General features: G+C 44.8%; 1 protein-coding gene across 1 annotated transcript; it reads right to left on the minus strand.

Moving 5' to 3' along the window:
- Window positions 1-11,231: 11,231 nt before the first annotated feature.
- LOC142564246 (juvenile hormone acid O-methyltransferase-like) lies at window positions 11,232-26,483 on the minus strand. Its single transcript, XM_075675166.1, has 4 exons — window positions 26,390-26,483; window positions 24,775-25,404; window positions 12,415-12,562; window positions 11,232-11,452 (listed from the first exon to the last, which is right to left on the minus strand). Exons 2-4 carry the CDS (start codon window positions 25,345-25,347, stop codon window positions 11,280-11,282), a joined length of 894 nt encoding a protein of 297 aa, XP_075531281.1. The 5' UTR covers window positions 25,348-25,404; window positions 26,390-26,483; the 3' UTR covers window positions 11,232-11,279.
- Window positions 26,484-26,714: the final 231 nt, after the last annotated feature.

Genomic DNA, 26,714 nt, shown 5'->3' on the forward strand with positions numbered 1-26,714 from the left:
GCGTGTGTAGGGTTTTATGATAAGAGACGTTCGCTGGATATGTGGCCGATGTGCTTGAGTTATTTTGGACTACAGTTAGATATTTATTATTGAGCAGACGAAGTGTGTGTTCTCAAAATTACATTCACAAACTGCGAGAAGTACGTCTTGGCCTTTGATTTGCCTTATTGTGAAAACGCAAAACACCAGTTTTTGCTAATTCTACGAACGCGAAATCTCGTATCAGTATTAGCTCGTCTTTTTGCTGCACTGTTTACCACAGCGCTGTTTCTTTTGTTCCACAGGAATCTTTAAAACTACAGTAACTTGCAGTTCTAGTTCAAGTTGAGGATACAAATACTGTGACCGTGGGCACAAGTGTTGCCATATCTACAAATTTCTACTAAGATCGACCGATTTAGGCCGGACGACACTAACTAGAGACTGGTGTGATGACCTGTGGCGCAATTCATTTTTTTTGTCTTTCGGCCTTCGCTAAATATACCTGGTCATTACTGGCAGGTAGATGATATTACGAACAGTTCGAGCGTAAGAACTCATTTTGTGAAGTCCCAGGGTCTGTACTCACAGCAGGCACTTACACTTTATTTATTCGAAAGAGGAAGCTCCAGATAACCTATCATCATTTACTAAAACTGCTGAAAAATGTCAAAGAGCGCTTACACACGAAACCCCTCGTGAATGTTGCCACACATTATCAAAACTCCTTTTATGTAACTGTGATCCTTTATTGGCTGGGCCCATGTGTGTTGTGTCAGACAAGCCTAAAGCACCCATCTCGTTTGATGACCCATGTAGGAAAGCCACAAAGTGCACTTACGTTAAAGCATCGTTGATGCAGCTTCCTGGCAAGTTTACAACAAAGAAGTTCCTATGCTGTAATTGTTCCTAATAGCAGGTGTCAGCCATTCATGATGTACAACGAACTATTAGCGCATGTCACCGGCCGATGACAAACCGCTATTTCGAACGGAATGTATTATAAATTACACGCATGCCCAAAAGTGTTTTAGAGCACAGCTCTTAGGGACCCCGTTCCTGTGATGAGCGTCAGCGTAACCAAGCGAACGAGCGCAACAGCGAATGAATAAAGGTCCACGCGGAGTGAAATGGGGAATGAAAGGCCGTTATAACAAAGAGAGTGCGAGGAGGAAAGCACGAGAAGAAAAGCGTTTTCGTAGAAACGCGAGACGTTCTCCACGCCAATCGCTAGGAGATGACGCCACAGTACCGCGCGTTGCCTGTTCGCTTTATCTTTCATCGGTCACTGCTCCTCATCCGCTAACAAATGTTAAACGTTGTCCCTCGACGCGCGAAGCAACTGCATGTGTCAGAAGTTTCTCGAATGTTATCGATCACTCTATCCATCAATTGGTTGTTGTCAGCAAAGCTTTTAATAATCGGATTGTATGTCCGAGGCGAATTGTGTAGTACATTCTGTATGCCAGGCAGGCACCAGCAATTGCACTGGAGCCTTCGACGAGTCATGTGTAAAAGCCGATGCACTTCACCGACAGGTCAGATTTTCTACGATTTCCGACTGTGCTCGCCGCTTTTCTTGTGCTATTCTGGTTGGCCCAATATATAATTAACTTTGTAACTCACCCTTTCGACAATCTGTTGTTCTTGACTGATGCTAACGCCTCACAATATAAGTCATAATGCCTTCTGAACAATTAGTTACGCAACCGGGGCCAGTGCTTCGTCTACTGCAGAGACTCAGTGCCACCACCCCTAGCACCCTGCCATTCAGAATCAAATGATTTGATGCAATGAATGGCGAATTCAAAACAAGTAAACATTAGCGCTCAAAATTCTTATCATGGGGCATTGTAATCGTCGGTGAATTTTTATTACTCTGGAACTGTTATTTGTTAATTCAGCCCTAGATTTTTTTTCCATTCATAGCGCCACCTAGTGTCCTTGACGAGTTTACGAGCACTGTTGCACTAGAACTTGCGATATTCTTTGTTTGCTTCTATATGTAGGCCCTAGTTACTCATTTAATTCTCAGTTCAACACTCAATACTTTTCTTAGTGCGTTTGTGCATGCAGTACCATCGTAGTATAGAACCGGGACCATAGAAACATCGTTTTACTGCAGTGTTCTCCATGCACATTCAGTTTACCAGTTTCATAATTAATGCTTTAAATAAAAAAGATCCCTTGGTAGCGGTATGGCCACGGAGGCTATCACGCTTAGAAGTAGATCTGGCGTGCCACTTCTCTGTACACATCTGCATGTCTCGTTTTTGCGACAGTTTATACGTAAACTCGGCCGTATCTGAGAACGCACGCTTGGTTGCATTTATTCTTCCCTGCGAAATGGCATAGGATTCTTCACAAGACTCATTATAAACAGCCACTGCCTGATTTAGTGCGCAAGCGAACGAGGCAAGTGTGATGTCTGTTTCGGGCGTCTTTAAAAGTAATCAATGTAGTCAAATATACCAATGCCTATTCTTGTATTTGTTCAGTTCTACAAGGCGTCAAGCCTGGTAGCTTGACGCCTTGTAGTCATTATAAAGTTCCTATAAACTCGTTGCTGAAATTCACACGAAGGATTACACATCATTTACGTAAACTCAGCAAGGAAGTTAACATGCACTTTTGGCTTTTTAGCTCGTTGAATGTACCTCTGCATATATTTTGAGAAAATGAAATAATTTTTTTTAGATTTTTTTCGTCTTGCTGCTTGTAATCTGGGCAACACGCATGGTATCTGAGGATAAAACTTTGACAAGACCTTGCGCTGAAGATATTGACAGAGACTACTGAAACCGACATTTCAGAAATATTACGTTTTCTCGCATGGAGTGAAACAAATTGAGACAAGCAAAATTTTGTACAAAAGTAAAAGCACAAGTAGTCAATCCCTAATTTCTTGCAATGATAACAGTACACATGGACGACGAAGTGTTGCTTTTTAATTACAACCCTAGGAGAGAATTCCACCTACAAAGGTGCAACGCAACTATTATTTGCATTTATCGTTCACAAAGTGACGGAAATTAGACCCTCTAAAGTACAGCCCTGGCTCCCATCCCCTTAGGACTGTGACTGCTCAAAGAAGAAAATTTTCGTCAAACAAGACACGCAGAAACCACTCCTTAAACAATTCGATTGAGCACGCAGTAATCACCATCAGGTTAACGAAAGGAAACAGTTTAGTATATCAAATAACAAGCAGCACAAATGAACTTGCAGAAAATAAGAACAATCAAAAGCTACGCCACGCTCACACGCCTCAGTGTCGCAAATACCACATGCTCGGCGAATTTCATTAAAAAACAAGCCCACACATGGCCGTTCCGTCTATGCTTCAGGTAAGTATTACCTTGATTCTGCATAGCAGAGATTCTCTAAATCTCTTGAACATGGAATCTCTTACAAGGAATCAAACACAATTTTTTTTGTGAGCGCGACGAATACGCAATGCCCAAGAGACTCCACGTACTACAACATTATTCGCTATCGACATCAGCGACACGAACAAACTCACTCTATGTCCATAGTTCACCCACAGCATAAAACCGCAGCATATGCCATCTTCTCGGCCTCGAGCGCAGACCACCAGCTGCACTCCTGTTTTTATTGCCACGACTTTATTTGTACTTTTCACACCTAAAATTCAAGAGAAAAGAAACGATGAGGAACCGAATTTATAAACAGCTGACCCCCCCCCCCCTCTCTGTGGCGCCTTCATGTTGTTAGCCACGGAACATTCCATACGAGCTTAGACCGTTTGGCCCAGAGAAACATAAATCATTCTCGCTTTTGGCCCGTCGGATATGATTACGGGTTGATTCATTCGTCTCTACGGCGCAAAAAAGGGCTTTGAATGCTCTTCGAGCACACTTCACGGGGTCCTAGAGCGTGCCGAAAAAATCGCGTGCCGCTGGACATCGTCCAATGCGCGCTTTGAACGTGGACGTGCTGATCACGTGACAAAACACACGTGAAAAACAACTTGATAAGTGTCCCATCAGCCTCAAACATACCATAAGCCTTAACAATCCCGAAAGTGTGCAGTGTGTAGATAGAGGAGGCGGAGGAGGATGGAACTTTATTGTTGCAGAAATCTTTGCGCGGTTTATTCCTGGGTGGTTCCCTCTGACAGCGCTCCAATGGCGATCGCGGCTCCACATACCTCTTCAGTGGGCCCGTGTTCTCAAAAGGTTGTCAGGCTAGAATTATTCGTGGGGGAACATTTCAGCCAATTCTGATGCGGGAAATCCTACTAGCGAAGGTAGCTGGCCGATGAAAAACAACATCTTAGGAACGAAAAGCTTTGTGAATTCGCCCCTCCCGTATCAAACACCTCAGGCCGAACTCACAGATTTCGTAAGTGTTCTTTGACATTGTGTGCATTTGCCATTGATATCTTCGGTATCAGGAGTGAATGCAATTTGCTCTTATGAACACTTGGTACGTAAGAGCTTTTTGTGAACACTGGCGCTCCTGTCTGTGCCCCGCGGGTTTCCTGAAAAAGCTTTCTTTCCTGTTTTCAAACACTCAAGGCATATCCTCTGAAAAGCGCTTTGTTAGGATGTAGAGAGCACCAACAGTGACGGCGATGCTGCTACCACTGGTGCTTTTATTCTGATTTTCTCCACTACAGCCGATACCGCTCGCATACATTGTGCACAGAATTGCCTTACTCCCTCGGCCCTCCACACTGCGCAGCAGTGTCTGCAGTTGCTAGGCATGCGGAGTAATACCGACAGTTAGCGCAACCTTTTAACACCACCGAGTAGCATGCACTACAAACGTATCCATGGCCACCGTGCCCCGCGTTATCTAATTATTCTCCCGGAGATGTAGTCTGGGTTTCTATTTTTAAGGAATGTACAAGAGGCCCCACCTCCGGACGCCTCATTTACACTTCACTTACTCTTTCTCGTTCTTTTCATACTCGGACACAGTGCAAGTTCACAGATATTGTTTTGCCTTAACTCTCGGTGACTATTTAGAATGCCCAAGTTAATACAGGGGGCTTTTTGTCAATTGAAAGCTGGCAACTCTCTCAGGCGGCATCGGCTTAGTTGGCGAACCTCCGAATCGCAGTCCTCTGAGCGGCTGATTCTTCTGCATTTCACTTACGGGCTTTACAACAAGATCATGAATTCTGGAGTCACACTTCTCTTCTTTCTAGCTCATTACACGGCCTTTTTCGACTCCCTCGTGTGTGAAAAGTGACAAAATATAATGGCGAGGAAACGCCCACATCACCAAGGCACGGCGAGCGTAAAGTAAAATAAAAATGAAAAACAGACATGTATTTACAGAAAAGCTATTTCTGAAATACAGACAAATAATAAAAGAAATGCTTCTCAATGGAAGTCTGATTAGTAAGAACGAAGTATCTTTACGATTCCGGCCGTTCCCTATGAAGGACTGTTGGGGCGGCAGAAGGTTAGGTGGGCCGATGAGATTAAGGAGTTTACAGGGACAACGTGGCCATAATAGTACATGACCGGGGTAGTTGGAGAAGTTTAGGAGAGGCCTTTGCCGTGCAGTGGGCGTGACCAGACTGATGATGATGATGATGATGATGATGATAATGATGATGATGACCATGAATCAAGTATGACAACCAGGAGCCTGCTGCATTAGCTCCTAACATCAAGGCGGCGTCTCTTTTATACAAGGCTACCCTTCAATCCACGAGTGACCGCATCGCAAATGAGTTAAGCAAGCTTCAATTACGCTAGTCGACTCCTCGTGGGAAATGTTTTAGTCATAGGATGACCGCCATGGCTGTCATTAGGTCATATAAAATCCCCATGATCAAAAAAATTATTAGAATCTATGTGCAGTGAACCTTTGGCGAAGCAGGTAAAAATGCTGTAAATTGGCTCATTTGATTTTTTCTACCTTTGGCTTGAAGGTAACTGGAGAGCACGTCTGTGCGCTCACGCCACGGTGTAATGCAGTTATGCCAATTGTTATATTGCATTGTATTTCTTCGTTCCTTCTTTTACTCAAGCCTACCACTCGCTTCTTGACTAATGCTACAACCAAGACCCAACTGTGGGTACCTGCAGCAGTGCGTTGATCCTCCAAACACTCGGTGATCCTCCCAAAGAGCAAGTTGGCGTTGAGTTGATGGAACTGTAAAGGAGCACATGATATTCTCCACTAATGGTTATTAAACTAAGCATCAAAAGATCAGAGCGGTCTGCTTCATTAAATAATTGTTGTCTTAAAGACATATAATTTGGGTATTGTAATTTTTATCACAGCAATTCCGTAAAATAGAAGGCCAACAAACCAGCCAGCTCTAAGTGCGTTAAAGGGGGCCGTGCTGTTCTTCGTGTGAGCTATTTGCGGAGACGACAGCAGCACCAGCGGCCAGCCAGGCTCAGGTGTGTCTTGCAAGGTTCGCAAAAAAACCTTCGCTTTAACAAAAATTTAGCATGGCAGGGCAAGCGGTAATGAGGAAAATACATGAACTTGTTTGTGCACATCGAAACCGATAATGCACGCAAGTACTCGTATTGGAAACCTGACCCGGGTCCTAACGCACCGCCAATGCTGGCAGCAGTAATGCATGGCTTGGGCGATGTCGATAAAGAGGGGGTGTCGTACACGGCGGCAAGCGTGTTCAATCATCGACAGCTTTAATCCGAAACAGATCCCTGTGCACCGCAACCACGAGGGAACAGAATGCTTGTAACTTCACAACGTCATTACTAATGGTCGAAAATACGAATAGTTTACAATGAATTGGGGCATAAGCCATGGTTCGAATTGTTGAATGAATGCCTCCACCATGCAAAGCGAGCTAAGTGAGAACGGAGCCAGGGCCATGCTGCTATGAAGTCGCGTTTTCTGCGTCATGTAGACCGACGTGATGAAATTTAGCCAACGGCTGAACTACGGCGGGAATCTTGTTCAAAAAAACGTAGAAAATGCAGAACAAAACTACAAATGCGCGCTCTCTAGCGCTCGACCGGAATTTCCGTTTGTGACCGGCTTCAGGCTTCTGCGATATTCAGCGGAGGGAAAACGTATATTTGGCTCGAAATAAACTGCTCGTGCCTTTATGAGTACGAACCCTCACAGCACTTCTCAAATTAATTATGTAACGCCGGGGCGGGATCCGAATTGTTGTTCGAGTTATCCCTTAGGTCAAAGTATGGAAGGTTGAAATGTAAGTGCCTCACTGTAAGAGCTAAGCCGATCACTGCTGTCTTTTGTGCTCCAGGAAGTCAGATATATGATTTCATACTTAGTGAAAAAGATGAGCACAGTAGTAAAAATTTGCCATCACTTACTTCAATGCGCTGTTAGAGATATGGATTGTTCTGATCGAAATAAGCTACAGCTAGTTTAAACAGTCGTAATCCAAATATAATCTTTTTTAGTTAACCTATTTCACGTTCATAATATTCTGCTCCTAGACCCAGATTTCCTTCCCCCAAAAATTTATTCAAAAGTTGTTACAGCTGCCTCACTACTGCCAGCAATTCTGGCTTGTGAAAGTCGTCTAAATGCGCATGGAGCTCTTTGAATTTCAAGTGACTGCCAACTGTGCATTACCGTAGTATTAGGAGCAACTGGTTGCGTTCTAGCTGCACATTAAATATTTCGATGGGAACATTATTGCGTTCATAATTTTCGGATTCTTCAGGCCCTTTCTAGGGAGCAAATACTCGTATCTATATGTCTATGCATGTATCTACCTAGTTGTTTTCCCGCGGTCCTAGTTTACTGTGTTGTCCATGGTCCAATATAGTGCACCTGGCCGCTGTGCGAAGGTAAAAGTGTTTGAAAAAATTCATGCATAAATTAGGCTCACTATGTATGAACCAATGTGTACATGTAGGCCACTGTTAAACGAACCTCAGTTGAGGCTGACATGCGTCAACGTAGATGCCGCACTTTCTATATGCCGCGGTTCGAAGAAACTCTTTGGCACCGACATTGAGCAATAGGCATGGGACACACAGTTTATATTGGCCTTCACTAAGACTCTTTTGATTCTAAGACGAGTATCTGAGTATGTGCTAGTAGGGAACACATAACATATAACTATTCCAATCTCTCGTTATTGCAATCTCCGCACGGCCAATTTTCGTGACGACCAACGCAAGCATTGGGCGGTAACCCACCGCGTTTTTAGAAATTTCGATTAAACGAGCTCCTTCCTTATAGTGGGTACATCGTTTTGCTTTCAAAGCAAATAGCACTTCCAACACTGAGCAGATTTTCTTATCGAATTGACACACATAGTAATAGTAAAAATAATCCTTATTTCTCTATTTCCACAGACTACAGAATTAGAGCGGTTGTAAGGGTCAAAGTCGCATGCAGCGGCTTGAGAAAACCCCATTACGCCCAAAATGATAGTATGACAAGGAAACCGCTTAGTCATGAAAAACGCATATGTATACATAGAAACATAGATATATCAATACATTCTGAATTTACGAACCTACAAGGGCAAAAGTACTTACAGTAGGCATCAGCAAGAAAGTATACGTAAAAAGTTAAGAACAGCCTTAGTGAATTTTGTTAACATTGTGTGATGTAACAAACAATAACGCGACATACTAAAACAGAATGAAACACAGTCCATTAGTGCAAGGGCGGCAAAACACTCATTAACTTATTTTTCGATATTTCTTCCAGTGAGATGTTATTCCGTTAAGGTAACAGGGAAATTTATAGGCGCTTGACTGAAACCGGTACAGAGTTCGACAAAACGGTGTAGACCAAGCGATGCAACGGCGTATATTGTACATGGGCGCATGGCTTTGAAGTTTGAAGAGTGTCAGCATAGCTTCGTAGTTTGTTCGAATAGCATTCTTGTACATAAGGTTTAACATAAGGGCATACAGATTAGGTATATGAATGATGCTAAACTCGGTATAATAGTTTTCTGTGTGGGCATACTATGGTAGGTTAGTTACTAAAGTTACCGCACGTTTCAGAGCAACAATAATGTTGGATAAAATATGCTTCGTACTTGTGCCCCAGACAGTGTCGCATTAGATAACGGGAGAAGGCAACAAGCACGCTGATATGCAGACGGTTTCGTTGGGGCCGAGTAAGCACAATAAAAGTTGATAACCGTTGAAGAGGGTGTGCCGGAATCGGATATAGGTCCGCTTCCCCCTACTTAGGTTGCGGTGGCTGGTCTAAAATTGCGGTGGCATGCAACAGAAGGTCATACAAGCCGCCAGAACGGATCCTCAGCAAAGTCGAGTTAGGAAAGCGATGTCGTATACGTCGTTTACGACATCGTATACAAAAGATCCTCGTATTGCATCCTGTTGCAAGAGACCCTCGTATACGAGTATCGCCCCAGATTTTCGTGATGCCATGCTCTTGGCGCTGGATGCCAAGCACATTATCGGACCATGCCAGTATCAGATGAGCCATCTGTGGCTCGTCGCCTTTGCCAGCAGCCTTTCGAAGCAGAAGCTTGCCCATAAAGGTTGCGCTGCCAGTAAAAAAATACTGAAGTGCTTTGTCATTGATCCAGAAATCTGGGACATGAAAATGAAGCTTCTTTGGTTTCCTCCTCATCTAGAAGACAAACATGTTGTTCAGGAATTGGAACCGTATGTTATGCTGCAGTCGATAAGCAGAGAAATGTAGCGTTGTGACGGCATGGAGAGTTGGCAGATGATGAGTCGCGATGTAGAGTTCACGCTCAAGAAATGCGTCTCTACCATGTGCCGAGCTTACCTTCTGATGATCTTCAGGCACAAATAATCAATTTGATTCCGTGACAAATTCCCTTGTTTTTTCGATGCAATAGAGTAGGGCACATAGGACGACAGGGTAAAACAATACGATACCGAAAGCAACACCGTAATCGTCATAGCGACAAGGCAGGCATTGGTAGGTATGCTGACAAGCTTTGTTGTATTCGACCAGCGGACGTGTAAACCATCGTTAGCCACCTCATTTATGTAAATTAGGTCGCATATATGTCTGGCGAAGCACCGGATGATTACCACAGGGCTCAGGAGGTGCAGGTATCGCAGCTGTGGACACAGCTTCAGCAAAGGGTATTGAAGAAAAGGTAGGGACCAACTGTGAAACGTTTTCCTGTACAAGAAAAATTTCTAGAACAGCCAGGAAACGTTCCTGCTCGTGGTTCCGACGGCACTACGCGAGGAAGTTTTACAGGCGTGTCACGATGGTCCCTCTGCCGGCCACTTGGGCTTCGCGAGGACATTAGCGCGCATACGGCAAAAATACTATTGGCCACACCTATTTTCGTCGGTTCAGCGCTAGGTGCGAACGTGCCGTGACCGTCAGAGGCGTAATGTTCCACCCGTCAAGCCTGCAGGCCTCCTTCAGCCTTTGGATCCGCCTCCGACGCCATTCCAGCAAGTGGGAATGGACCTTCTTGGGCCGTTCCCCTCGTCATCCTTGCAAAATACGTGGATATTTCTGGACAATCTGGATATTTTGTGTAATCAAATGCAGTTTGATTGTGAAAAGTTGTTTTGTGTTGAAATGCCGAATAATACATGTTCTATTGGGGAACGGTCCCCTAGGATTTCCTTGTTGCGGCTAGGGCTCGTGTTTTTTCTGCACCACTGGGCGTGCAGTATTGGCCCGCTTAAACCTGCGGTAGTCGTCTTGCGCGCTCTCTAGCGTGCGCGCCCTTAGCTTTTAACACTACTGCTGAGATTTATTACTCACAAATGCGAAGTTGTTTAGATGCTGGTGGAGGAAAAGAACGTCAAGGTTTTCACGTACAGTAATATTTGCTATACTATGCTGTGCAGTGTATTGTATGCTGTCAGTCTTCTTTAAAAAAATATGCTTATAGTAGGATCTTTCATACAGCGCTGGCATCAGAGACATTGCGAAGCACATGAAACCATCTGCCAGGTTGAAAGGTATTCGTACGTAACAACCGCTGAAAATAAGGAAGAAATAAGGAAGGCTAGTGTCCAGAGTTAAGCAAATGAAACACTTTTTTGAGGAGACGGCAGACGGAAAACCCGTGCGTACAAGCAAACAGTCCTCGATACACGATCGTTTTCGTCATTCGCCCTATTGGCAGATTGCAAGCGCAGTTGCCTGAAATGCAATCTGCCAAATTTTGCGAAACACCAGAATGCCATAGTCACTGAGGTGCAGTTGCTTTGTACGCACAATGAAACACTGTCGCAATGCGTTCATTGAATGGCATTAGCGACCATCATAATACTTTGCAATAAGGAAGATCAACACTGCTAAAAAAGTTTGGTTCAATAATATTGCCTTTAACAGAAAGGTAATTTACTGCCCGAATTGCCGGACCGCACTTATGTGTGCCGTTTCATTGGCTTAATCCCGTGGATTACGTAGTTCTCAGCCAAGCGAGGATTTTTCCGTCCTCGTAGCCAGATCTGAAATTCTTCATGAGCGTCTTTGAACAAGTCGTGTCTTTCTTCGGCGCTGAGGGTGTAATTTCCTGGTAGCAATGCAGTCATTATTCCTGCGGAATATACAACAGATTTCAAGATGCAAGGTTTATTTATTTCGGCAACATTGTACAATGAACTAAAAGAAACGCCGTGAATGTGCACCCTAACCACTGAATATGTGTAAACAGCACTGTTGCTCTAAATTGTAACCATTTTTTAAATTTTCTGCTCTTTTTCTCTTTTGACATCGGCACGCACGATGCTGCTTTTTAACTGTCGAATAAATCGGGTACATGGATCGATGGATGATCCGATGTTTACTAAATCAGAGGAAAATAGGCCCGGCGTAACCCGGGGCCTGAAATTGTCAACATTTTAATTCTTGTCGGCTGCATAGAAATTCCAATATAAAGAAGTTATCCATATGACAATAAAGATATTCAATACAAAAATAAAACAGATAAGTAAATGTGTATCAATTTCGATAATAGTGTTTTGCCAGAATGTGGTCACTGCTCAGAGCCTTAACAGAAAACCGAACATAATGAAAGGTGTTGTGGTTTTTATCGCCAAGGAAGACGGAGCTCAGACAGGTGTTCGTGCAGGCGTTATTTACCAAAACTATTCAGCGTCATTAGTTTGTGAAGTAGTAAACACAAATTATTTTCAAAAGTCTTACCCCGAGCGATGGAAACTTTGTTCTCACTCACACAAAACTAGTAAAAGACAAATAGAAAATAAAACGAAATATTTTCTCCGGGGGACTTTGCATATATTGAGAATTTCCAAATAAAGAAGGAAATGAACAAGCTTCCCTTTCGGAGCCTGAAATGATGCTCTGCTACCTTCTTTCTGGACACTTCCTCACTCGGGTTAGCTTATACTATGTGACAGCGACCAAGCAAAATGCAGTAAGGTATTTGATGAGCATTGTTTGCACGCGGTGTGACAAACGTTTGGCATTGCTTGGCTTCGTGTATGCTAACGAACTTTCTGCGGATTGTGTGAGCGTTATCGGGGCCCCAACACTCACCGGACCAGTCTCGTAAGGGGTGATGTATGTGAGCTATCTCGCAGCTTCTGAGTTCAAGCCCAACGTCCTTCGCCAGTGACCGGGCATAGTTCAGCCGGTCGTCAGTGCTCTTCATGTCCTGTGACGGCGGAATGAGGGATTCCCACATCTGTAACGGTGGGTTGCAGAGTTAGTCGTGGCAGCTGGGCTATAATTAAACGAAAGAAATATGGTGTACCCAATCAAATATGAAAACCAGGGGCAGCCTTCTCACACGTTTTCGTTAGTAAGGGTTCCTGGCTACTGGCCACTTAGCTCCTTCGCTTAGAATATGTCCAATGACCGAATTGTCTTCAGCGTCTGCTATTACACGCATAGTGTGGTTGCATCAATTGCGCCAAAGTGCTACATTTTTCACTTGCGGCGCCAGGCTGCGCCTTCGCCACAAATACCTCCAAATTCGTCCGAGCTGCAGTAAAACTCAGAGCGCGACTGCCAAGTGCCTGTGAATTAGCCAGATTTGCGCAGTACCTGGACAAAATGCCGTATTGTGCTAATTTCATCCACAGGATATCAGGAGTCGCCACTGCTGTCCTGTGTTGCGCCCGGCCAGTCTGCGTTCTGCTGTATTCTTGTGCAATAATTACCGATCAGAATAGGATGCCTGCAAACCTGAATGCGTGTTTTGCGGGGACTTGTGAGTTGCATATGTTCAGACTTTTCTCGTGAGAATCTTGCCTTGTATGAGAACACCGTCGCAGTGCACACTTTATATTTGAGCATACGCACATTCGGTAAAATGTGTTTTGAAGCGCCCATTTACAGTTGAAAAAAAGGCTCCTCTTTTTTCGGTTGCTAATGTTTACTCGACTTTGCTCGCTAAAACTTACCAAGGGGGCGTCCGTTTGATACGAGGCTACCCTGCAATGCGCCAGTGACCGGATAGCAAATGAATTAAACAAGCTTCAAGCAACCTAGTAGAGTTGTCGTTGGAATTGGTTTGTACACAAACCAATTCCAAAACCATAGTCGGTGACTGCTATGGCAATGCCATTAGGTCATATAAAATACCGATAATACAAAAAAACATGTTGTTATCTATGTGAAGCGAACCTTTTGCGGAGCAGTTGAAAAAATACTCTAAGTTTGCTAATCTCATTCTTCTGCCTTTGGCTTCAAGGTAACTCACGAGCGCATCTGTGATCTCGCGCCGCGGTGTTATGAAGTTGTGACAATTGTTATATTGTATTGTATGCCCTCATTTCTTTCTTATTCAAACTTACCACTCGTTTTTTTTAACTTTTGCTACAAGCAATACCCAACTGTGGGTACCATCAGCAATGCGGTGATCCTCACCAACACTCGGCGATCATTCCAAAGGGGTAGTTGGCGTTTATACGATGAAACCATACAGTAGCACATGGTATATTGAACTAATGGTTATTAAAGTAAGCATTTAAAGAGTAGAGTGGTCTGCTTCATTAAAGCAATGGTCTTGCAGACGTACATTTTATCGCATCAGGATATTTGGGTGTAATTTGTTTTATCGCAGCAAATCGGTAGAAAAGAAGGCCAACAATCCAGACACCTGTATATGCATTAAAGGGGAGTGGTGCTTTTCTTCGTGTGAGCTATTCGGGGAGACGACACCAGCAGCAGCAGCAGTGGCTAGCCAGGGTCAGGCATATTTTGCAAGGTTCGCAAAACAAAGTTCGCTTTAATAAAAAAATCAGCGTGGAAGGGCAAGCGAAAATGATGAAAATGCATGAACTCGTTTGTGCACATCGCAACTGACAACGCACGCAAGTATTCGTATTGGAAAACTCACCAGGATGGTCACGTATCGCCAGTGTTGGCAGCGGTAACGAATGGCTTCGGCGATGCCAATAAAGAGGGGTCGTCGTACACGGTGGCAAGGTGTGCCTAATCATTCGCGGTTCTAAGCCAAAAGCGTTCCCCGAACGCCACAACCACGACTGAACAGAATGCTTGTAACTTCTCAACGTCATTGCAAATGGCCGAAAATACGAGAGCTTAAATGAATTTTTGCATACGCCATGGATCGAGGTATTGAAATAATGCCTGCCAATGCAAAGCAAGTTAAGCGAGAGCGGATCTATGGGCCACAAAGCGGCGTTTTCGGCGTCAACTAGTACGACGCGCAGAAATTTAGCGTACGGCTGAACAGCGGCCGGGAGCCTGCTTAGAAAAAGGATAAAATGCAGAACAAAATTATAAATGCGTGCTCTCCACCGCTCGAGCGGAATTTCCGCTTGTGCGCGGGGTTCATGACTCTGCAATTTTCAGCAGAGGGAAAAAGTAATTTCGCTCGAAATAAACTTCTTATGCCTTTAGCAGTACGAACACTCACAGCACTTTTCAATTTAAATGTGTAACGCCGTGGCGGGGTGCGAAATGTTGTTCGAGTTAACCCTTAGGTCGAACTATGGGAGGTTGAAATATAAGTACTTCACTGTACCAGGTAAGCTGAACGCTGCAGTCTTTTGTGCTCCAGAAAGACGGATACGTGATTACAGATCTTAGTGCAAAAGGGAATGAGTGGAGTGAAAAATTGCCATAACTTATTTCAATGCGCTGCTCGAGATATCGACTGTTGTGATCGCAATAAGCTACTCCAAATTTAAAATTTCGTGTTCCAAATATAAACTTTTTTTCTAGTTTACCTACTTTAGGTTCAAAATATCCTGCTTTTCAACCCATACTTCCCTGCTCCAAAAATTTGTCCAAAAGTCGTTACAGCTGCCTCGCTAGAGCCAGCAATTCCGGCTCACGAAGGTCGTCTAAATGCGCATGAGGTTCTTTCAATTTCGAGTGGCGGCCAGCTGTCCATTACCGTTTTATTATGAGCAACTGGATGCGTTCTCACTGCATATTCAACATTTTGATGAAAACTTTATTGTGTTTATAATTTTCGGATTAGTAAGGCCCTTTCTAGGGACCAAATACTCGTATCTATATATCTATGCGTATTTGTACATAGTCGTTTTCTCGCGTTTCTTGTTTACTGGGTAGTCCATGGTCGAATCAATTGCGCCTCCGGTTGGCCTGTGAAGTGAATAGGGCTTGAAAAAACCATCCATAAACTAGGCTCACTGAGTATGAACCCATCTGTACATATAGGCCACTACTAAACGGGCCGCAGTTCAGGCCGACATGAGTCAACGTAGATGCCTGATTTTGTATATGCCATTGTTCGAAGACTCTTTGACACCAACGTTCAGCACTGTGTATGGGCCGCTTAGTTTGTACTGGCCTTCAATGAGCCTCTTTGGTGCTAAGTTGAGTCTCGCAGTATGTGTTAGTCAGGGCCCCATAAAATATAACTATTCCAATCTCTGCTTACTGCAGGCTCCTCACGGCCAATTTTTGTAACGACCAATGCAAGCATCGGGCGGTAACTGACCGCGTATTTAGAAAGTCCAATTAAGCGATACTCCGCAAAGGTGAGTTGGCATATGCGTACACGTGCCGAAAGAGCTGGATCACGTTATACTGCCACGAAAGAAATTCTCTTATATGCAAACAACTCCATTCGCTGCGACAGCATCGAATAGCTGATGCCTGAGCGATCGGCGGGCAGGCATCCTGTATTGCTTTCGGAACGGGGCAGTCTCCGGCTATTCAGAAAAATTGTTAGTTTTGTTCGGCCTAATCATGCGTCTTTAAAGCATACACGTCACTTTGACGCGGTGAGGTTTCGCGGGTTTGCGACGTCACATGACAGACAGGCGAAGTGGGTGCAGCCATAAAACATTTCACCAATAGCTGCGGGCCAATAGAGAAATGGGCGTCGAATCAATATTCATATTTTTTTCTTCTTTTGTTTGGTGTAAACATGCGCAATTAGTGTGCACACATCGTATTAGTCGGGCCTTTCTCGTGGTCTTCGTGGCGTTGCGCGAAAGACAGGCGGAGTGGGGGTGGCGCGAAATTTTTATTACCAATCGTGGAGGGCTGCTTACTAAACTCGAATAGAAACAGTCACAGGCCTGCGTGGTGCACGCAGCGCCGTCTCAGCTTAAGCACGAAAACGCGGCTCCGCATGAGCTCCGTTTTCGGCACCACGCACTACACGGTCTTCGCGGCGAAGTCTCTTGGCGCCGTTTTGATGAGGCGGATCTGAACTTTCCACCCGGCGTCGACGGCAAGCTGCAGCTTGTCCTGCTCTCCGCACAGTGGTCTGCTGAGCCCAATGTTACCTGGTTGCAGCCGCGTGAGCAGGTCTTCAATCGGCTTCTTCATCAGTGGTTCGCACCTTCCGAGGAGGCGCCATAACGTGTACCGAATAAACTCGGGTATCCAGCCTACGTGGCGCACACGCCACATCCCTTGACCGGCGCACGGAACGTTGCTGTTGATGACGATAATAATGGTTTATTGGCATCCCCATCGAAATCAGGTGGTGACAAATAGTAACCTTGCCTGCTTCGAATTAACCTGGTTGAGCTGCGCGCAGCATGCAAATGCTATATGCGGCTGGTACATGGCGGGACACCTGGTGGAACATAACGGAACGGCAATGCGAAATTTGTGTGTCTAGACTCAATGCGGCGCCCACGTTAAATGGTTTGTCAAATGCAATGGTGATATGTTAATGGTAATGATGATTTAATGCTTTCTCTTTGATAAAGGACGGTCAAAAACATTCATTAGCCTGATTGAATTATTCAGGTGTGCCACGCATGTTTTTATTGCATCAGTATTTATACATCTCTGTAGTGCTCTTTTAATTGCTCAAGACTTCCCTGTCCTCGTTGCACTACCACCTATGCAATTGTTACATGGAGTGCCTCCTGGTGTAATAATACGCAACTGCAGTGCAAAACGCGCACGTACAGACGCTAGCCATTGCGTATCTCTCATCGCAATGCAAGTGGCACAATACGGTGGTAATGATGATGATGATGATTTATTGACATCCTGTTTGAAATGCAGCGTTGACATGGTCACCTAGCCAGCTTGATTTAATCAGGAACACCCGTCAGTAAAAGTACACAGACAAGGGATGACATTTTAAAACTCATCTTCTGTGTCTATGAATGTCACTTCAAATTAAATAGTCGGCATCGCGAATATTCTAGTGCACTCGTCAGTTTTTGTTTGTGTGTTAATTACGAAGGACTTCTGTTTTGCGTCGGTGCTGTGGTCCGTATACTTTTGCTCGCGGGTGTGCATAACATATTTTCTAGCATTCTTGTATACCTTTCCTTAAACTTCTTTTTCTTCCTCAAACCTTCTTAACTGTCTTGTACCACTACCGGTGCATCTGCTAAATGGCATTATACTTCGTGTAATAACACGCAAATGCAATGTACAATGTGCAAGCATCTACGCTACGCGGTTCGCGCGTGACATCGCGTGTCTCCTCGCGCTCTAGCACGCATTTTTGGGGCTTTTTTTCCGAACAATGCTAGCAAGCCCTGGCGTGGCCACTTCGAACAACTGTTTTCAGAATGTGCTATCCTTCAAACAGCGCACCGGTCCTAGGCCGAGGATCTCTTGCAACGTCTACCAGTGCTGGTAATTAGAAGATCGTTCCTCCTCGCTTAAGATTGGGAAACACCATAACAAGTTCTCTGTTCCTACCCGCAGACCTCGCTGGTCGGCCGTACCAGGCCCCGGGTTTTCGTGACGCCCTGCTCTTGGTGCTCGGAACACATTCTCGGAACAGGCCAGTGTCAGATGAGCCATTTGTGGCTCGTCACCTTTGCCAGTCGCCTTCCCCAGCAGAAGCTCGTCGATAAAGGTTGTGCTCCTAGTCAAAGAACTAAAGTGCCTTGTCATCAATCCATATATCGGCAGCATAAAACTGATGCTGCTGTGGCTTCCTCCTCACCTAGAACAGAAAGCTATTTTAGAGGCATTTGATTCGCATGGCATGCTACAGTATATAACCAGAGAAATGTAGCGTTATGAAGCCATGTGAGTTGGCAGATGAAGAACTGTGATGTAGAGTTCACGCTCAAGAAAGGCATCTCTACTAGTTGCCGTCAGTACGCTCTGATGATCTTCGGATACAAATGCCTAATTTTGATTCCCTGACAGGATCCCTTGTTTCTTCGATGCAACAGAGTAGGGCACATCAGACGACAGCGAAAAACACCACGATACCGAAAGCGCCACAGTCATGGTCATAACGCCGAGATATGCGTCGGTACGTATGCTGACAAGCTTCATTCTATTCGACCAATGGACGTAGGAATCATCAGTAACCACTTCATTTATGTAAGTGAGTTCGTAGATGCATCTGGCGAAGCACCTGCTGATTAACACCGGGCTGAGAATGTGCAAGTATCGCAGCTGCGGACACAGCTACAGCGAAGCCTTTTGAAGAAAGGGCAGTGACCAACTGTGAATAGAACCTTTGTGCAATGTGGGCCGAATCACCACCTTTTCGCGACAGGCTTCATCCTGCCGAGGACACTGAAATCACTAAGGTGTCATAGAAGCGACAAGCGCCATTAGATAAATTGGAGTGCTCTGGGAAAGAGCCCAGGTTTGTCGCGGCGAAGGCGACGAAACTGCTTCATGAAGCTTTGGTGAGTGGAGATAGCGCTGCAGTTCCAGTAGTTTCTGCAGCTGCGACTATCCAGAGGGGTGGGACAGGCAAAATAAAGGAAGCAGTGCTACGTGTGGGCGCTGCAGCTCGGTAGTGAAAAAATGGCTGACGCCCTTCCCTCAACGTTTGGAGCACTGATTGTCCTGGCTTACGTAGTAGGCGACGGCAAGGTCGGTTGCTACACTTGCAGCGCAGCAGAGCGTTACATATTATTGCAATTCCTGAAACAAAAATCGACTCCGGAGAAGACACAGCGGCTTCTGTAGCTCCATTTCTTTCGGAGTATGAAATATGTGTCAGCAACACGATTGCTGGCTTTGCGGGATGTATGATATCTGTGAGAAAAACGCATCAATTCAGCGTGTTGGGACAGTGCACTGATAGGGAAGGGCGCCTTGTACGGTTGAATGTCAGCATGAAACGTCAAGTTTGGAAGTGTTTTTGCGTGTGCGCGCAAAGTAGAGCACGTGCCAGGGAGGACTAGTTTCTCTCATTAACCCATCAGCTGCTCACTGACCCCGTATTGGTCGTTTTAGGCGATTTTAATTGTGTGAATTGCACAGGATCGATCATCTACAGACAGCTCCAGGATACAAGTGTTGATGTTCTGAATGCCATGACATGTGACTACGAGCTTGCTGATGTAAGGGAACATGAAAAAGTCTGATTTCGCCACACACTCTATCAAGGTACATCTAATGCAAAGCTCGATCGAATATATGTTACATTACCTATCCTCCATAGACTATACGGCTACAACGTGCACCCTCTATTCTTCAGTGATCATTGTTTGGCGCCGATTTGTTTTGGCAACCGCCATATTCAATGGTCGCGGATAAACTGGAATTTGTGAAAATTTATATTATATGTTACCGTCACTTAAACTATATAATTCTTACTGAAGTATGAAGACGCAGTACTTTATCTCTCTTTCCGCAGATGGGGATATTCAAGCATGAAATTCAAATTATAACCCTTCAAGAGGCTTCCATTTAGCTATTCCATTCCATTCCAGCTAGACCAATTTGAAGGTCCGCTTTCTAGCAAGTGCAATAAAGATATTTACAACATTGATGCACAAATGCCGAGAATAAACGCTGAGGGATACAGAGGTGTACTAGTCCGAACACGTGCTCGTCGGTATTTGGAGCAACAGTGTTGCAATCGTTCGTTTGGTGATGAGCGTTGTCATACTCCGTCGAAGCAAATGCAAGAGATAGAGAATTCATCATACCTTGCTGGTGAAGCAGCGCACTGACACGGACACGGTGAAGACACACAAGACGACACTCGCTGCAAGACAAACGCAGCGAGTGCCGTCTTGTGTGTCTTCGCTGTGTCCGTGTCAGTGCGCTGCTTCACAAGCAAGGTATGATGATTACTCACCAACTAGCCCAACTTTCCACATTACTGAGATAGAGCATGCCGGAGCAATTGTTAATGACCAGGCTAGAATAATGAAAATGTTACCGGATTCTTATGTCAATATTTCGCAATGTCATAAATTTAATAGTGAAGTTGTGACGAAAACGTTTGTTTCGTTGCTGTCAACCAAGATGAATGTGATGATGTTGATAAAGACATACGAGTATCTGTCACAGAAGTTAAAGCAACCATTGCTTCTCTGGCTAAAGGCAGAACTCATGGGCCTGACGGCTTAAGTACAGAATTTGGTCAGTCTATCGACTCTATATTGGCTGCCTTTCTGTTTAAAGCGCATGAAGAAGTTTACTTGATAGAATACCTACCCTTCACACTTTATCAAAGGAACACAGTACTTATCCCAAAAAGCAATCATACAATTAAACGGTAGAAACTCGAGGCTTGTCCCCCCATCTTACTTACCAACGTGGATTATAAAATATTTGCGAAGATATTACCTAGCTGCCTTCAAAACATAAGTCAATCAGTGGTGGAAGAGCATCAAACATGTGGCATTAGAGGAATAATAATTTAGACAAACATCCACGTTGCGCGGTTTGTGCTGGAGTCTGTAGTATGCAGTGCAGATCAGGTTAATTTGGCAAAAGAATTTGATAAAGTTAATCACTACTCGTTTTGTCTGTCAGAGCAGATAAACATTGCGTCTCTTCTATTTAGAGTCATCACTCTCTGTTATGATAATCGTCAAACAAGGTTAGTAGTTGTCTAAGCAATTTTATCTACCATGAGGGCATTGTTAAGGCAGTGCTGTCTCTTGTAACCTCCACTACTTTCTTTGTACTTAGAAAAGCTTTGCGCATGAATTCTGGAGGATCATGTCTCTCATGGGTTCAAATTGATGTCTATCGAGAACCGCGTTCTTCCATTTGCAGGTGACATATCCTTCTTCAGCGCTGAGAAGTGTCGAAAATGCCCTTGCCATTATGCAACAGTTTTGCTCAGCTTCTGGAGCAGCAGTAAACATTGAGAAGCGTTCAGGGTTTTGGTTCGGTCGGTGGTGTACGATGCCAATCCACTTCGCAGTTATTCAGTGGAGGGAAAACTTTAGTTACCTAGGTGCACCTCTCTCTTAGTATCGCAATAGCAATCCACACTGGTCAGTGGGAGTTGCACATGAACTACGTGAGTTTATCAAATGGCAGGGGCGGGATTTGTCCATATTTAGCCGAGTTTAGTCTTGGAAAGTGTTCCATGCAGCTCAACGTATGTCCTGCAGGTATTACACTGTTTTCGGCTTTGGTTGCAAGCTTTCGATCGTGTTTGCTACCTATGAATGGAGCTCATGTGTTCATGCGATGCGACGTGACAATTCTTTTTTTCATCTTAAAAGTGGTTGTTCGTCTTTTTGTCAGGCAACTTGTACCCCGTTTTTCTTCTTTCGCTGTGTAAATAGTCCCCTTCTGACAGATATGTTACAACTTCGACTAATGAATTACCTCGAAGAACTAGTTCTTTCGTCACCTCTCAGAGATGCACTACAGGCTCCTTGTGGATTTTTGAAGGAGGCTGTCGAAGGCTTTCTCTTTATTAAGGCTCGTTTTAGTATGGAAAATATTTTCACAGCCCCCGCGACGAAATCTGCGCTGCCCTCATAGACACATTGGTTCCTGTTCCCCGTCATCGTGCCTCTCATTTGGAATGTCAATAACAAGATGTACTTAAGCGTGTCTGCGGATTGATTATTTATCTGGAGATCACAATACTTTAGGTTACATTCGGCAACTCTTTCTATCGAAACCTGGTCAGAAAAAAGCGGCTGCTTCTTGTCGTGATCGACAAACAGCCGTTTGAGCCCACATGCTGAAACAATTGATCAATGTTGTTCAGATTGTCTGGACGCTGTGCTATTATTCGACATTCTAAAAGAACACTTAAAAAGGATTTACATGTCACACTATACAAAATCCGCTTCCGGTCTTGAAAGATCGCTGTGACCCGCCATAACACATGTTCTTGGTACTTGGCCTACATAGTCTGCAGATCGTGTGACAGGCACCGTGAATGAACGCGAAACACTCGGTCGTTTTTTGAGAAAGATGTTGCATACGTTGATGGTGTGCACGCTGCACAAGAAACATTGCCGGACTGGAAGCCTTTATTGGATACTTGCACTTGCTTGCCTGACTCTTCAATGCTTTTAAATTTTTGTAGCACTTTACTTTTAATGTTTTGCTGAATATTCTGCTCCCATGTAATAAAATAAAGCGTTGGCGTGGCTCAGTGGTGGCGAAACTGACTCCAGTGAAGGGCGCCCGAGTTCAATTCCGGCAGAGCTCGGTCTATTTTTTTTTCTCAATCCCGGCTATAGCTGCTACGAACACCTGCGACGGCAGCACTGTCGGCGGACACAACTGCCAACCGAAATGGCTATTGAAATGAGCCATGAAAGCTTAATCTTTAAATGTTTGGAAAACTTTACGTTATACCTCGGCGTGTACCATTCTTCAATAAATTTTATTGGCACTAATCTGAGAAATCACGTATGTGCCACTGTTAATAAGATTGTCTCGCCTTGCAAAAGCAAAGAAAGACATACAATTTTCGAAGCTGAGTGGAATCGAACGCAAATATCGAGTCTTACTCAATAACGGCCACTCCACAATTTACCTGCCAGTGCCATATATACACAAGTACGCCCCTTTTCAATGAATGTTGTTCACGCGACAAATTTTTAGGCTTGTGTGAAATGAATGCGCTGGGTATATGCTGATCTTCAATGAGCCTTCCTACAACTTGTGACACTGACTCTATGCGATTGATGTGTGCGCTAAGTGAGGGAACAGCTGATGTGCCATTGTACGAGCACAACGTGGCGACCATGTGGCGACGACGAGGCGACCACGAAGAGATGGGAGCTGCCTTACTAGCTGCACCACCTGGCTACCCCGAGGCGATGAAAGTACCAACTTCTCACCCGCCGTGGTTGCTCAGTGGCTATGGTGTTGGGCTGCTGAGCACGAGGTCGCGGGATCGAATCCCGGCCACGGCGGCCGCATTTCGATGGGGGCGAAATGCGAAAACACCCGTGTGCTTAGATTTAGGTGCACGTTAAAGAACCCCAGGTGGTCAAAATTTCCGGAGTCCTCCACTACGGCGTGTCTCATAATCAGAAAGTGGTTTTGGCACGTAAAACCCCAAATATTATATTATTATTATTAGTACCAACTTCTCCGCAAGGAACAAAGATCTCGAGACGGGAGGTGACTTTAAGAATAGCCAAGCCATCTCCGCGGCGCTCAGCCATCTCCTCGACGAATGAAGAATTGACGTGGGCGAGGTCATCACCCTGCCCCGCCTGGTTCCTGCCGACGAGAACTCGCCCAAACCGGTTCCTGTCGACGAGGGGTCACCGAAGGGATTTAAGGCCAAACCGGCCAATTGTGAGGACAGAGAGCCGCTTGCAGCCGCCCATCAGTCTGATTCGCTCCTACTGCTACCTGTACGCTATCATCCAATATCTGTAAATATTCAATAAATTTTTCGTTTTTTCTTCGTCTAAGGAACGAGTTCGTTTTTCGTCTTCCAAGCCGAAGTCGCAACAAAGCTCTACAGGTTCGCGTACACTGGCGCGACACGCTTTTTGTCTCAAACTCCACGCATGGATCGTTCAGCAGTGCCAATAGATGGCGAAGCGAGTCCAAACCTAAGTGCGAGAATGGAGCCAGGTAGACTAATGACATTTTACTTAGCCATGCACAGCCGTGGCCACGCGCATGTTTCGTGGCGGTGAGGGTACATTGCACAGAGTGTTCTGGCAGAAGTGTGAAATACAAATCGCGCTGCAGCACACGCGTCATACATAACTCGTTTTCATGGTGGCCATAGGTTGTGTCCCTATATTGATCATGTAAAATGCATTCGCGTTGACAGGCATTGTGAGATGGGCCTGCTTAACTTTCTCTGACTACAACGTAATTCAGCAAAGGCATGTGCGACGAAGTTGTGTTATATACTTTTCTTTTGTTGACAGCGTTTCCATTCTGACGCTTTGCATGCCTTTAGCCAAATTTCCATAATAAAAAGAGGAGCCGCAATATTTCATAGCCGCGGCATAATTTATTACTTGTGAGTATACATTTCACTTGGTTTTCATTGGTTTCGGCATTTTGTGTGTTCCCCACATGAAGCAAAAACCGTGTGTAGCGATTTTCAGATCGGGTTGCTACCGGCAGCTATAACATAAGATGTTTTCAATTTAAATCTTCTTGCAGATCAATAGGCAGTGCATCGGGCTGCCGCTCTGGGAAAACCACGTTCGGAAGTAATCATAAAGCACTGAATTTTTTTGTCAGCGCTTTATGACAGTTTGTGCTGTCATAAAGTCATACTAAAGTGAAATACTGTCATCCACCACTCACCTCCGCAAACCTGCTCCAGCGTTCCTTTCTGGCCAATGCTCTCCAGACTTCAGGTGAAGCGAACCAAGCACTGTAAAACAGAAGACACTGTCCGCCAGGCTTCAGTAGCTTCGCCATGTTGCTCCATGCTTTGAGCTGGTCTTTCACGTGGTTAAGACTGTTGAAGCAGTAGAGGCGATCGAAAGGCCCGTACAGCCCGAGGAACCCTGAGACGTCTCCTGTTATGTCCAGCTGTTCGTACACTAGCTTTGGATGAGAACTGTGCTGGCGAGCGTAGGATACCATGTTTGCGCAAACGTCGACCCCTACAATTCTCCCTACATTCTCTGGAACATTGGGCAGAAGGATCTTCATAGTCACTTGACCGCAGCCAGAGCCAACGTCGAGAAATTGTAATGGCCTACATGGACTCGCGCTTTCTTGCTCGGCGTCATCGTCTTGTTCATTGTCGAGCGTCAGGTTGTAATAATTTAGCAACTTAGTTATTAAAGGGAAACAACACGTGACGCTCTCCGAGTACGCAGCCGCGTCGTAGTCAGGTTTGCCGTGATTTGGCTTGGCTTCGTTATTCATTGTAATTGGTTCGCAGTGATGATGTCGTGCGTGGTTTTTACTTGTTCTGAGATGTGCCTGAAAAGTATGGGGAAACGACACGGCAATTTATTTGATTTCCCTATTCGCTCTCTTTCCCTTTGTTAAAGACCAACACAAAGAAAACGTTGAACTTCTTATAAAGCCTTAGTTAACATGATATGGGTATAGAAAAGCCCTCTTGCAATAATCTGACATTTGAAATGCTAGCGCCAAAGTCATGCAAAGTTCCTCAATGTAACCATTTCTAATCCTAAAAAAGAACACTGCCGTTACCACTTCCTAGATGTGACGCATGACCTCACACGCGACTCCTCAGCATGACTTCGGTAATTTCGGTGGCCACGTTTCTGCAGATACAGCAGCCGCCACGGGGTGCCGCGACGTGGCCTCTCCCCGTGTGACACGCTCAGATTATCGCGTGCGCTGCTTGGTCTTTGTATTTTTACAGGCATGGCAATGCATGACACTCTGAGTGGGTGGCGCCCTCTGCTGTGTGCGGCCCCCTGACAAATTTCCGCCGCGGCTTGCTGGGACTTTCGTCCTAGCGACATCACGCGCACACTTCTTGTGGTGTGCTGTTCAAAGGTTGCTAATTAAAAAAATCTACATATTATCAGCTCTCCGATTAAGCCAAAATTGTTTAAAAGGTATATACTACAGATTTCTAACAAATTTGGCCAACATAAAAGTTTTTTACTGTTGGCTATGAAGTGTTCTTCAGAAGCATCTTGGAATATACGTTGCGGGAACTACTGGCGCTAGGCCCAATGAAGCGCATTTGCACGGATATCGAGGCTAAAAATGAGGCTGAAAGAAAGAGCAGGCCAAGCCGGGGTAACTAACGTGCAAATAGAATCCCTGTCTACCCTACAACATTAGGAACTTTTCCGAACATGCAATAAATAAAGCTTGTGTTTCGACGAGTGCCCTTTTTCATTTGCAGTGAAAATTTTTCGATATGACTTGAGGCTTCCAGGTGTCGGAAAAGGTATCAAACCAATAACGAAGTGCGAAATCTTACCTGAATCTCTTGTAGAATGATTTTGCAAGCTAGCTTTCGCCCTGCAGTGGATACCGCATCAAGATAACCCTTTTAAGTGCAAGTTGGGCGGCTGTGGATGAGGTGCAGCTGCGTCGTGATGAATGAACATAGCTCGCTGTTATAAACTAGGTCAAACATGTTTCAAACTCTTCACGAAAAACATCGTCCAATCTCTAGATCTAGTCCGATTAGAGTCGTCATGTTCTAAAATATCTTCGTGTTTTTCAAGCGCGGATGACATGGTACACGTGTTCACCAAATGAGAGATCGCCACGTCCGCGTTCTTCTGTTGAGGGAACTGAAG

The sequence above is a fragment of the Dermacentor variabilis genome, chromosome 11 (assembly GCF_050947875.1).
Source record: "Dermacentor variabilis isolate Ectoservices chromosome 11, ASM5094787v1, whole genome shotgun sequence".
NCBI classification, from domain to species: domain Eukaryota; kingdom Metazoa; phylum Arthropoda; class Arachnida; order Ixodida; family Ixodidae; genus Dermacentor; species Dermacentor variabilis.